At 44.1% G+C, this 12,870-nt stretch overlaps 1 protein-coding gene across 1 annotated transcript; it reads right to left on the bottom strand.

The window, feature by feature from the left end:
* Window positions 1-4,617: 4,617 nt before the first annotated feature.
* mrpl27 (mitochondrial ribosomal protein L27) lies at window positions 4,618-12,651 on the bottom strand. Its single transcript, XM_083634929.1, has 4 exons — window positions 12,607-12,651; window positions 11,940-12,068; window positions 9,652-9,719; window positions 4,618-6,363 (listed from the first exon to the last, which is right to left on the bottom strand). Exons 1-4 carry the CDS (start codon window positions 12,644-12,646, stop codon window positions 6,157-6,159), a joined length of 444 nt encoding a protein of 147 aa, XP_083491055.1. The 5' UTR covers window positions 12,647-12,651; the 3' UTR covers window positions 4,618-6,156.
* Between the last annotated feature and the right edge of the window lie 219 nt (window positions 12,652-12,870).

Genomic DNA, 12,870 nt, shown 5'->3' with positions numbered 1-12,870 from the left:
TCCGTTCTTTAGTTATGAGCCGGAGAAGATAGGTTGTTTTCAGCAAAAACAGGCGTTTCAAATTAGAAGCTGAGATATTCAGCCTTTTGTGAAATGAAGCATTTCAAGCACATTCACTGACTCTGAAGCTAATATTTTCTGATGTAGTGACGTGGTGTAGTTGGGTGGTGCCCTGCGTGCCCCACCCCCCTCTCCCCCCCCTCAGCTGCAAACTCCTCCCCACACTAACACACAGCCTCACGCACCCAGCGTCTATTTTCGGAGTGCTCCGTTTTTGTGCGCCGGCTCCCAGCGCGACACCCAAAAGCCAAACCGGACTGCTGAGAATGGTTTGGCCCTTCGGCGTCGGGTGCTGCTTTTCTGGCGGCTAATCGTATGGAGAAACTATGCAGCAGAGACAGAGGGGCTCAGTTGTGGGCGCGGATTGACTGCTGTTCGCAGCCAACGTCAGCTCCAGCCAGAGCAATCTATATGGCTCTGGCTGCAGCATGCATCGGTTTCTCTTTCATCACGGGGCTTTTTCCTGCTGTTTTCCTGACCTTTCTCTAATCTGAAGAGCACTGTCGCCACCTAATGAGTCCGTAAAATAGGTTATACACCTTCAATAGCTACAATATTTGTACAGGAGATGCCTGAGGCTTTGATCCACGTCCCACCGCCAAAAAACGCATTTGACGCCGATCGACGTCATTGGCACTCAACGTCACTATTTACTTTGACGCCGATCGACGTCATTGCCACTCAATGAGTTAAGATAGAAGCATGATCAAATGTGTGTATTTGGGTGTCCTTGACATGAAAAACTCGAACAACATTGTCTCTATGCTAGTTTTTTGGCTTGAATTTGGATGTTTCATCTTCTTTCATTTGTTTTTATATACAGCGTCCACCGACGTATGAGGAGACCCTTGGCCAGTCTGCTGACATTTCACATGTGGATTTCCGGTCTCTGGATGTTCACCTCTCAATCCACGGCCACAACCCCTCCTCACAGCTCAGCCGGGAACGGGAAGCATCCAACCCTGGTCAACGATCCCCGGAGCTCCAGGGCCCCGGACGCTCCATCTGCTACCCCAGCACAGAGCTCCAGCAGTGGTAATTGACCATCAGGGTGAAGAAAAGAGTTTGTGGAATGACTTGCTTTGAGGCAGACCGTTGAAAGACGTGGGATTCTGCTTTGAGGGATTTCATAATAATGACTCAAGCTCGCAGATGGCCAGAATGACGCAGCCAGCAGATTGCACATTGAGTCCCCTCCCCGATGGGCTACTGTTATTTTTGTACTGAGGCTCTAGATGGCCTGATATTCCATGCTTATTCTTCAATATTTTCATATTTCCATTTCCATGTCCCAAAAGAGCCCCCAAGTATTCAGAGTTTACCCAGAATTCTGTTCTTGTGGAAGAAGCCTCTGAAACAATGACAGCATGTATGACTATTGGTCATGGGTTTCATACACTTTCTGTAATAAAACATCTAAAAGCATGTATGACTATTGGTCATGGGTTTCATACACTTTCTGTAATAAAACATCTAAAAGCCAAACATCTTATCAAATGGGGTCCCTGGAAGAAAAGCTGATCAAATGGTGGTCCGTGGTCTAATTTGTGTCAGTTTAGGTTTAGTCCTTCATGTGAAAAAGCTTGAGAACCACTGCATTAAGGCACGGAGACTCATCCCACCTATTCATTGGTCGGGGAAACTCTGGGATACATGAAGAATTAATGTACAATAAAAAAGTGAAATAAAAAAATGTGTAAAGACAATAAAATTGCTTTATGGCCGAAGATGTTGACATTCACAGTCTACAAATTAACAAAGCAAAAGCAAAAAAAAAAAAAAGCAAAAAAAGTTTTTATGCCAAGGATAGTGTATTATTATAGGATAGTGTATTATTAGCGAAAACCAGACATTGCAAACTGATTTTGGCCTGAGCACCTCAGCAGTGACCATTACTTTGGACCCAAGAGGAAGAGAAAGAACAATAACAAAGGTTTACTCTTTAACTTAGGTCAAACACTAACCACAGAAAGTAGAAAGCCACTTTATCACAGCTGAGCTTCACTGGATTTGTCTACGTTTTTTTTGGGGTGTCCTTATACATTGAGCATGAACTGTATACTGAACTGATAGTGACCTAGATTGAGATCTATTTGCCAAAGTATCAAAAGGTGTGTAGTGTACCCTGTAACCTAACCCGGTTATCGAATTACTTAGGCAGTGAAGACAGTTGCGACTTAAAGTCACACACTGGATTCCTGCTTTAGCTGGGATCTAGTGATTTTACCCTCCGCCATCTCACTCCAAGAATGCTGTGTCTGCACGTAATAACCCTAAACCCCTCACATTTATCATCCGTTCGGCTTCGTGACAGCTCCATGCAAAGTCTAGCAGGCATTATCCTCACTCCCTTGCATACCACAGTTCCCATTTGCCTCATCAGATTCTTGTCGAAAGCCTTTCTTTTTTTTGAGAGAGATTTATAGTTTTTATTTTGAGGATACCACATACAACACAATGTAGACACCAATACAATACACAAACAAACAAAACATCAATTTAAGAAAAAAATATATAACAAAAAAACAATACAATACAATACAAAATGAAATAAAAGGAGGAATAAACGTTTTTGCAGTGGTACACTGAGTTGGAGGATACGAGTTAACTGATAGCTTCCATCAGGTTCCTTAGTAGAAGTTTCCCAATTATTCCATTTCAGCATGTGGTCTATGTCATTCAACAGTCCCTGGATACGTTTAATATAGGTGCTGATTGTCGAAAGCCTTTCTAACGGAAAGGTCTGCTGACAAAATATATATGGGGGGAAAAGTTAAAAACACGCACATCCAGGTCGAAAACGGGCAGGTGCAGAGCTGGAGAGAGGCTGGAACAGTGAATAAATAAAACAGCTCGCACACTGCAAAGGCTCCAGTGAAAAATATTTATTGCACCGTTCTGGTTACGTTTCGAGCAGACTGTTCTTCATCAGACTGATGATGAAGTGCAGTCTGCTCGAAACATAACCAGAACGGTGCAATACATATTTTTCACTGGAGCCTTTGCAGTGTGCGAGCTGTTTTATTTATTCACTGACAAAATATATATGGCCTGTACCATTATGTAACAAATGTTACATTGGAATGTCGCAGAGTATGCATTATGGTGGTCACATGAAAGAACAGCACAGTTTGAGCAAGAAAGACTGTGAATCACCCAAGGGTTTCCTGCCAAATCATATGCTTCAGGAAGTGCTTTTATCAAAAATACCCCCCCTTCCCCCAGAAAATGAATCTTTAATCCAATCTATGACACGTTCTGAAGGAAACTGCAATCTAAATGTATCATCTGGACTGAAAGGACATAAACTGAGTTCACCCCAAAAAAATTGGAGCACATGAGTAATCCGGTGACATCTTGTGGTTGGTTAAGGAATTGCATTATATGACTGCAAAGCAAAGAGCAAAGAGATCATATTTAATTTTTCAGTAACAGCTACCAACAATTAGTGAATCAATACCAATATAGCAACAATGAATAACACACAGCTTGGCACAAAGCTGAGTTATACATATAACATTTTATTTACGTGACAGATGTGATGGTCTCATATAGCCATAGACAGTAAATATAGCACAGCAAGTCAGTCAGTACTCCACTGTCATGAATACATTTTCCACATTTTGGCATATAGAGCGTCAACTTCCCTCCCCTTCCGGTCGCAAACCAGCAGCAAAAATAATATGAATGGTCATGAACGGCGAGAGACAATAATTTTTTTTAATCCTATTTGAATTGTGCCATGAGGTACATATGATGTTTGTCAATTTAAAAGATACGTGTTTCCCCTAGGCAGCTCCCTGCTGGTGAAATATACCCCCCTTCCCCACTGGTGAATTACCCTCAATCCTGCTTCCCACCCGCAGACACAGCCAATCCTGCCTGTATGGACACTCGACCAAGCCGGATGACGTAACACGGGGGCACGAACCTGCGACCCTCGTGTTGGGTGGCAGGGAATCTAGCGCTACACTACCCGGACGCCCAACAATGGTAGAACCTCTTAACAGAACACATAATAATAATAATAATAATTATTGGATTTATAGAGCGCCTTTCCAAGGCTCAAAGCGCTCACAGGATCATTATTCGTTCACACCATTCGTACCGGTGGTTCAGAAGCGTGGCAGCCACACATTGGCGCTCAACGGCCCCTCCGAACCACCATCATTCATGTCTACATTCATACCAATCATACCATTCATGTCTACATTCATACCAATCATACGAGGCAAGGAGGGTTAAGTGTCTTGCCCAAGGACACAACGACAGCAGCTGGGAGGGAGCGGGGATCGAACCGCCAACCCTTGCGTCATTGGCCGACCCGCTCTACCTCCTGAGCTAAAGCCGTCCCTGGTACATCTCAATGGAACAAGAAATTACTGCATCAAACAAAAATCAAACACCTTCACGACACTTGGAACCCTTTCCTTAAAGCTTTGAATGTGCCAATGAATTAAGACCTCTTTTCTGCACTGATTTATCATTTTCTTTTCCTTTTCTGATTAATATATATATATATATATATATATATATATATATATATATATATATATATATATATATATATACCTGTGAGTGTCTCTGTTTGTTTGTCTGCCTGCCCACCTCCCTGTCTGCCAGTCTGACTATATGTCTGTCTGTCTGCCTGTATGTATGTCTGTCTGACTATACTGTATGTCTGTCTGTTTGCTTGTCTGTCTGTCTGCCTGCCTGTTTGCTTGTCTGTCTGTCCGTCTGACTATGTCTGTCTGTCTGCATGCTGTTGTATTTGTACTTACAAATCATACGTACAAACCCATTGTCTTCCCATCAGTGATGTTTATGGCTTTCTTCTTTTCCTGTTTGTTGGGTATGAGTTTGTTTTATGCTCGTCTTCTTTGTGCTGTCAACCGTTTGCAAAATAATAATGAAAACAAATGTAGTTGATTGAGCGGTTTCATACCAAACCTTTCAGTTTTACGACAAACTGCAACTTTCTTGACATGCAAAGTTATCTTTTAAATTGACAAAAATTACATGTGGACCTCGTGGCACAATTCAAACGGGATCCAAAAAAGTATCGTCTCACCACCATTCATATTTTGTTTCGCGGCTGGTTCGTAGCTGAAGCAGGAAGTAGGCGGTCACTCTGGCTCTCCATTGGTGGCCCAATATATATGAAGCATGTCAGTGGGAAGGGGCCTGATGATTGGTTCTGAGTAGGGTTAGACCAATAGACCAAATCACCGTGACGTCACCATGTAAACAAATTTACCTCCGGGTACCACTCGGGGAAGGCGGCAGGTTTAAATGTGCGTGTTGTCAAATAAATGCTGTCAAACCCTCTCGTTGTTTTCGGCCGACTACTTTCAATTTAAATGGTTAAACGGTTGGTAAACATACTTGTCCGACGTATCTAGCCTTTCTTCTGTGTTTGTTTTATGTAGTGTTAGCTAGCTAATAACGTTTGTTAGTCTGTCAAACTCGCTGTTTTTTTGCAGACTCGTAACCTCGCGTCACCAGGCTCTTCTCGGCGAGAGCAGAGTCGTTAACGTTACAGACAGAGCTACCGACGCCACGTTAATTTAATTTAGCGTCAAGTCTGGTCCAACAGGTAAATAAGCTAGTCTGGTCTCCACTAACGTTAGTGAAAGTGTTGTTATGAATGATATTAAACAACAACACAACACGAACGAACCATTTTTGTCTTCTTTGTCTGTTTTTGTCTTCAACATGTCAGTTTGTGCCGTTCACCGCCATTATAATGTGTGGACCCAGGGGTACCCGGAAGTAAATGTAAACATCCCGGTGATTTGGTCTATACACTGCTTTGAAGAGAATGTGCTACTGGAAGATATTGGCTTTTAATTAAATATTGGACATCGGCCAATCATGTCACCCACCGCTGATATAACAGATTCCCCCAAAGTCTTCCAGGGTGCTCACAATGCTAGTCCATCAAACCAAAAGCTCCTTGATCCCAAAGGACTATGGACTCCACAAGAAGGACTATGGACTCCACAAGAAGGACTATGGACTCCACAAGAAGGACTATGGACTCCACAAGAGTGTGTATGAAAGAACAGGAGGTCAATCAGTCTAGTCCAGTTAGCCTTAGACCAAGTCCAGCAGTTTGAACTTGCCCTCTTGTTTGGTGGGCAGGATGTTGATGAAGGTCTTGTAGAGTATGGCTCCTTGGGGCAGCTTGGTGATGACGCGGTAGACTTCTTGACTGCGCGGCGGGGGGATGTACACCTCCTTAGTGAAGCGGACCACGCCGTCCTCCAGGGCGTACAGCGTGTTGTTACGTCCCATCCCCACCTTTCAGAGAGAAGCCACAGTGAAACAGCCAGTGAACACAGAATATTTGTCTGAAATTCCATCCAATCAAGTTTGCATGAACTGCAATAATCCAACTATTGACCATATTCTCAATATTTCTCAATATTACAATGAAGGTGTTTCCATTCCATTCATATTCCCGTTTACATGCTACAGCGCATAGTCCAATTAATGACTGAAGACCCGTCCACCTGACGTCCCTACGTCTGAGCTTTCTGTCATGTTTCTACCATGTTAGGGACAAGATGTCGGGACTTATTTTTCCCGCTGGCATCTTTTCTTCTGTAAACAAGTTGTGCAACACTCACTGGAAGGATAAGCATGCGTCGCTACTGGCTAAGCAGTTTGACTGTCGTACGTGTCGTTATGTTACGTGACAGTGGTTCTCAAACTTTTTCACATCAAGGACCCCTAAACTAAAATTAGACCATGGACCCCCATTTGATAAGATTTTGCCCCAGGGTCTCCCATCTGATTTCCCCCCCCTTTTAGACGTTTTATTACAGAAAGTGGATGAAACCCATGACCCATGACCATTCTCTCATTGTGTTACTTATGGATGGAATTATAGTGAAAATAAATAATTTCCCTGGAACCCCCTCAAGGACCCATGGGGGTCCCTGGACCCAACTTTGAGAACCACAAATGCTGTGAAAACTCTGATAGGACATCAGTGTGATGAAAGGGATGGGGGGTCAGGTGTATTTGTAAGGGATAATGTGCAGAGAGCCGGTCATTATTGTAAAATAAGGCCCGACAGGGTGATCAGACCCCTCCGCATCACCCTGTCGGTTTTTTTTTTACAATAATCTCTCGAGACAGACTTTCCACTTGCATCGGAAATCTGTCGGCAGGCCCCGTCAAAAGCTGTGTAACAGCGCTCGCACGCATGCTGCGCTTTACCCGATCAAAATGAAGTGAACGTGACCGGTGTGTAGTCAAAAACTTGCCATTTTCAGCGTGTAGCAAGTTGCTACTTGCTACTAGCAACGAGCTAGAGTTGTTATTGTTGTTTCATAGCGACGGACGGATTTGAGAGCGACATGCAGCGAGCGGAAAGAAATGCATTAATGGGCAGAGCCGGTCGGTTGGAGCCAATGGCAGAGCTTGCAGGGAGTGGAAATGGATTTTCTTCCGCTGAGTTGAGTTCCTGTTGCACCACATTGAAACGGGGCTGCTGCCCCCAGAGGTTAGAGCTTTTTTTTTTTTTTTTAACCGATGGATTCCCAGATTGATTTTACAATAATGACAGGCTCGCTGTACATTATCCTGCTTATTACACAGCTACTTACTAAAGAAATCAACAATTTAACACAAACTACTGATTCAAAAATTATTTTGTTGATTTAAAAAATATTTTATTGCTTCCGCTAGAAAAACAGATTCTAGTTTGGCACTGCCTTCATAACAACGTAACTGCAGCCTTCTTGAGATTAGCCTACTTAGCGCTATAATAATTCAGGTTAAACTGAACATTTCCATTCATAGTCAAGTGAGACAAGGTTAATGGGACTTTATGTCTTTATCGATGGTGACGTTTTTGTCCCCATACCTCTCTATGCAGGGCCGTCGCACCCTATACGCAGAGTACGCAGACTGCGTAGGGCATCATGTGCTCTTAAGGGCCTTTTTTTTTTTTTGGTGCCCGCAGTCAGGCCACTCACTGAACAGCAGGCCAGGCGCCGCCTACTGGTTTACTAGTGGTTTTATTACTTTATTCAGGGTTAAAGTGGGTGCATCTCAAATTCAAATTGGACTCGGCCCAAATTGGGCTTCAAACGGCCCAAATTGGGCTTCAACCGGCCCAAATCTGGCTTCAAACGGCCCAAATCTGGCTTCAAACGGTCCAAATTGGGCTTCAAACGGCCCACATTTTTCGCCGCCGCCCTTCGGACGCCGGCACGTATCGGCCTGGCCTGTTTGGTATCTAATGCCCGGCCTGAATTATGATCCCAGTAAATATAGTAAATATACTGTATGAATAAGTATTCGGTTTTAAGATTGCAGTTGTGTATTTTGCAGGGGGTGGGGGGAGGGGGCACCACAAAACAATTACGCTTAGGGCACCCAAATGGCCAGCAGCGGCCCTGTCTCTATGTCTCCTTCTACAACAATTAAGCTAACGTAACACTTGCTAACTAGCATTAGCTGGGGGCATGCTGCTAATAAACCAGGCGGGTAGAAACAACAACATTACCTGGATTCATCTGAGATGTTTCTAACGAAGAGAGAGGTGTTTGGAGGCTGTACCTCGCCATTTGAACAGACTGCTAGCTGACTTTGTTTTGGCACAGGGTGAAAATGAGCAGCCGCTTCTTTTCACCTGACAGCGAGGAGTTTCAGTTGCAGGACGTAGCGCGTGGGAGGATCACGCTATTCCCCCCAGTTCCCCTCCCCCGAAAAGGTGCCCCGTCCGACCAGAGGAGGCACTGGTGCATTGACGAGGACTCATACCCCACCGGCTTCCCATCCACAGAGACATGGCCAATTGTGTCCGTAGGAATGCCTGACCAAGCCAGAAATGCCGCTGCCGGGAATTGAACCCAGGTCCCCGCAGTGGAAGGCGAGTGCTTTTGACCTCTACACTACCCCGACTACACTACCCTGACTACACTACCCAGACTACACTACCCTGACTACACTACCCAGACTACACTACCCTGACTACACTACCCAGACTACACTACCCTGACCACACTACCCAGACCACACTACCCTGACTACACTACCCTGACTACACTACCCTGATTACACTACCCTGACTACACTACCCAGACTACACTACCCTGACTACACTACCCTGACTACACTACCCAGACTACACTACCCTGACTACACTACCCAGACTACACTACCCAGACTACACTACCCTGACTACACTACACTGACTACACTACCCAGACTACACTACCCTGACTACACTACCCTGACTACACTACCCAGACTACACTACCCTGACTACACTACCCTGACTACACTACCCAGACTACACTACCCAGACTACACTACCCTGACTACACTACCCTGACTACACTACCCAGACTACACTACCCAGACTACACTACCCTGACTACACTACCCAGACTACACTACCCAGACTACACTACCCAGACTACACTACCCAGACTACACTACCCAGACTACACTACCCAGACTACACTACCCAGACTACACTACCCTGACTACACTACCCTGACTACACTACCCAGACGCCCCCACGTCTTCATTAACGTGCTCATTGTTTTTAATACTGAAAGCGTCACTTACATGTGCTCCTGGATGATACCTCATCAGCCTCTGTGTTGCGAGGACGTTGCCGGCATGGACAAAGTTTCCTTGTAAACAGATAGAAATAGACGTGAGTTAAGCGCCTACATTACCATCATCATGTATTATCACCATGTATAAAGCCTACATTTATTGGCATAGAGGCCAATGCTACTTAATCACATTTCCTTATCAAGTTGTGCATCATGTCGTTTTTCCTCATTTCTGTTTGAATACACACAACCGCATGTCACATCAATTGGATTAATAAGAGCATCAACCAGATGAGCACCAACCACAGCAAGACAAATTCCTAGTATTTGAAAACATACCTTGGCAAATAAAATAATTCTGATTCTGATTCTCATGTAAAGTAAAGTGTTACCCAATGTTCTTTGTTGAATATTTCAATAATAAGACTATGCTGTTACTTTTCTATCATTTCAGAAGATAAATCCTTCAGATAACAGAGGACTTCAATAGTAATTCAGCATTTCATGTGACCAATGATTTTGCAGGTGTAACATTTTTGAATTGCTGGATATCTAATTTTGGAATCAAACTCTTCATATTATCCAGTAATACATTTGTTTTATATTGGTCCCATTTTCCCCATTTGATTCATGTTTATGGGACTGGGTAAATATGACTAGCGCTAATATAACACTAGGGGAAACCCGACACAGGGGTGCAGTTCCAGTGCAATTCCACTTCTTTCATTTGACTATGGAAGTCATTGAGGAAACTAGACAAAAAAAACGACTGCGTCCACACTGTGCAGTGTGCACTTTCAGGTTTAGTGATGCAGGGAGGCGGGGCATTTACACTGTGCAGTGTGCACTTTCAGGTTTAGTGATGCAAGGGGGCGGGGCATCCACACTGTGCAGTGTGCACTTTCAGGTTTAGTGATGCAGGGAGGCGGGGCATCCACACTGTGCAGTGTGCACTTTCAGGTTTAGTGATGCAGGGAGGCGGGGCATCCACACTGTGCAGTGTGCACTTTCAGGTTTAGTGATGCAGGGAGGCGGGGCATCCACACTGTGCAGTGTGCACTTTCAGGTTTAGTGATGCAGGGGGGCGGGGCATCCACACTGTGCAGTGTGCACTTTCAGGTTTAGTGATGCAGGGAGGCGGGGCATCCACACTGTGCAGTGTGCACTTTCAGGTTTAAGCTGCGTTCACACCGACCTATTAAAGTTTTTCACTGGCATCGAGTTTACATACAAAGTCAATGCAAACGAGTGATTGAGCGTATATTTGACCGGGAGAAAAAACGCTGGGCGTCCGAACGACAGAGACAGAGCGATAGGGCGAAAATACGCTCGTCGGCGCCCGAGATGAAATATCCCAACTCGAGCGAAATTACGCTGGCATCAGTCGCTCGCTGTTCAACGCTGATTGGCTGCCGTGTGAGAGTGAGTCAAGGATCACACTGGCTTGGAACAAACCGCTGGTTTATTGTGTGGCAACAAACCGCATTGACAGCTGATTGACAGGCTGACAGCTGACATGAAGTGAAGTCTGTACTACCGGTATAGAGCTCCCGTTAGGAACACGCTGATAGGCTTAGCTTGTAAACAACTATGTTGGCTCATAACATCATGACATTGCGTAACGTTATAGCCCCCAGATGTCCGTCAATTTGTGTGCCTGTTGACAAGCGGTTTAAACACAGCGACAGAGCGATTCCAAAGGGTTGAATCGAGCGACAGAGCGAAAAATAATTATCTCAGTGTACTGTGAACACAGCTTTAGTGATGCAGGGGGGCGGGGCATCCACACTGTGCAGTGTGCACTTTCAGGTTTAGTGATGCAGGGGGGCGGGGCAGTTTATTTGATCCTTTCAGACCCATGAACAGGAATCAAACGTTAATGCATTAACTCCACAACCGGCTCAGAAAACACTGCACACCATAAAATCCCTTCGTTTTAGTTCATAAGTTAAATAACTTTGATTTTGAGCTGGGTTGTAATAAGAAGGAGTCATATGCCAAAGTCAAAGTTAAAACAATAACTTTAAAGCTATATTAAAATACTCATGACTTTTGATCTGAGAGCTATCTCAGTCGTTCAAAAAGTTATATATAGGGGAGAGTTTCTAATTTACGGAAATATCAAATTTTCACCATGTGAAGGGTTTCTGCAGGCCACCACACATACAGTACACACACACACACCACACACACACACACACACACACACGCACACACACACACACACACACACACATATATTCATGTATTAATTTATATATATAAATGAATACATAAATAATCGATTGTAATTACCATCCTGCTTCTTGAAGCCGTATCTCCGACCAGGACTCTTTCCCCCAAGGTTCTTGGTGCTACCACCAGACTTCTTAGATGCAAACCTCACCGAGTCCATAAGAGAGGACTGGCAAGGCATCAACAGCCCTGAAACCAGAAGCACACTAACTATATTGCTGATGAGCAGTTTTGCTTTAATCATATGATGTCTTGGTAATCTAGCCCAGATTTGAAAGGTCAAAGTGTAATAATGGTCTTTGAATTTGTTTTATGCGGTCTAGATGGGGAAAATACACTGAAATGTCTCATCTTCCACAAATAGTAGAAATGTTTGTGACAAATCTGAAAGTGTTTATTAATGAGAATCTAATGTCCCCTTGGTAATCTAGTCCAGATTTGAAAGGTCCAAGTGTAATGGTCTTTGAACTGGACGGTCTAATGCAGTCTGACTTCGGCAAAAACAGTGAAATCACCCTTTATTTCACTTTTCAATAAGAATAACTACAGTAAAACACACGAACAAAATGATACCAACTTCAGCGTACCTTCACCTAGCCTAGCTAACTCGGCTCCTACAGCTCTCTCGTTGTCTATGCTACGTGAAGACTACATTGCTGTTCAATTGTTTGCGCTTTATATGCGAATTAATGTAAAAGTAATATAATAATTTAGATATTTTTGGTACCTGTTCTGGATTTGACAATCAAGGACGCAAGCGCGGCCATCTTGAATAACGTGATCAACGTAACGCGTCTGCGTCACGTGTTAGCGTGCGATATGACCCTCCCCACTCTGCTGATTGGCTTACCGTGATATTTTGCCCTAACCTTAACCAATCGTCACTCATTCCTAAACCCAACCAATCATCACTCATCAAGAGTGCTGCATTCAGGTTCTATAGGAAAGAAATGATGGGCACCTTCGCTCAAACTCCTTTGATGTAATCTCA

The sequence above is a fragment of the Poromitra crassiceps genome (assembly GCF_964638095.1).
Source record: "Poromitra crassiceps genome assembly, chromosome: 4".
NCBI classification, from domain to species: Eukaryota; Metazoa; Chordata; class Actinopteri; order Beryciformes; family Melamphaidae; genus Poromitra; species Poromitra crassiceps.
The sequence above is the reverse complement of the archived record's forward strand: the minus strand, read 5'-3'. Positions and strand labels throughout refer to the sequence as shown.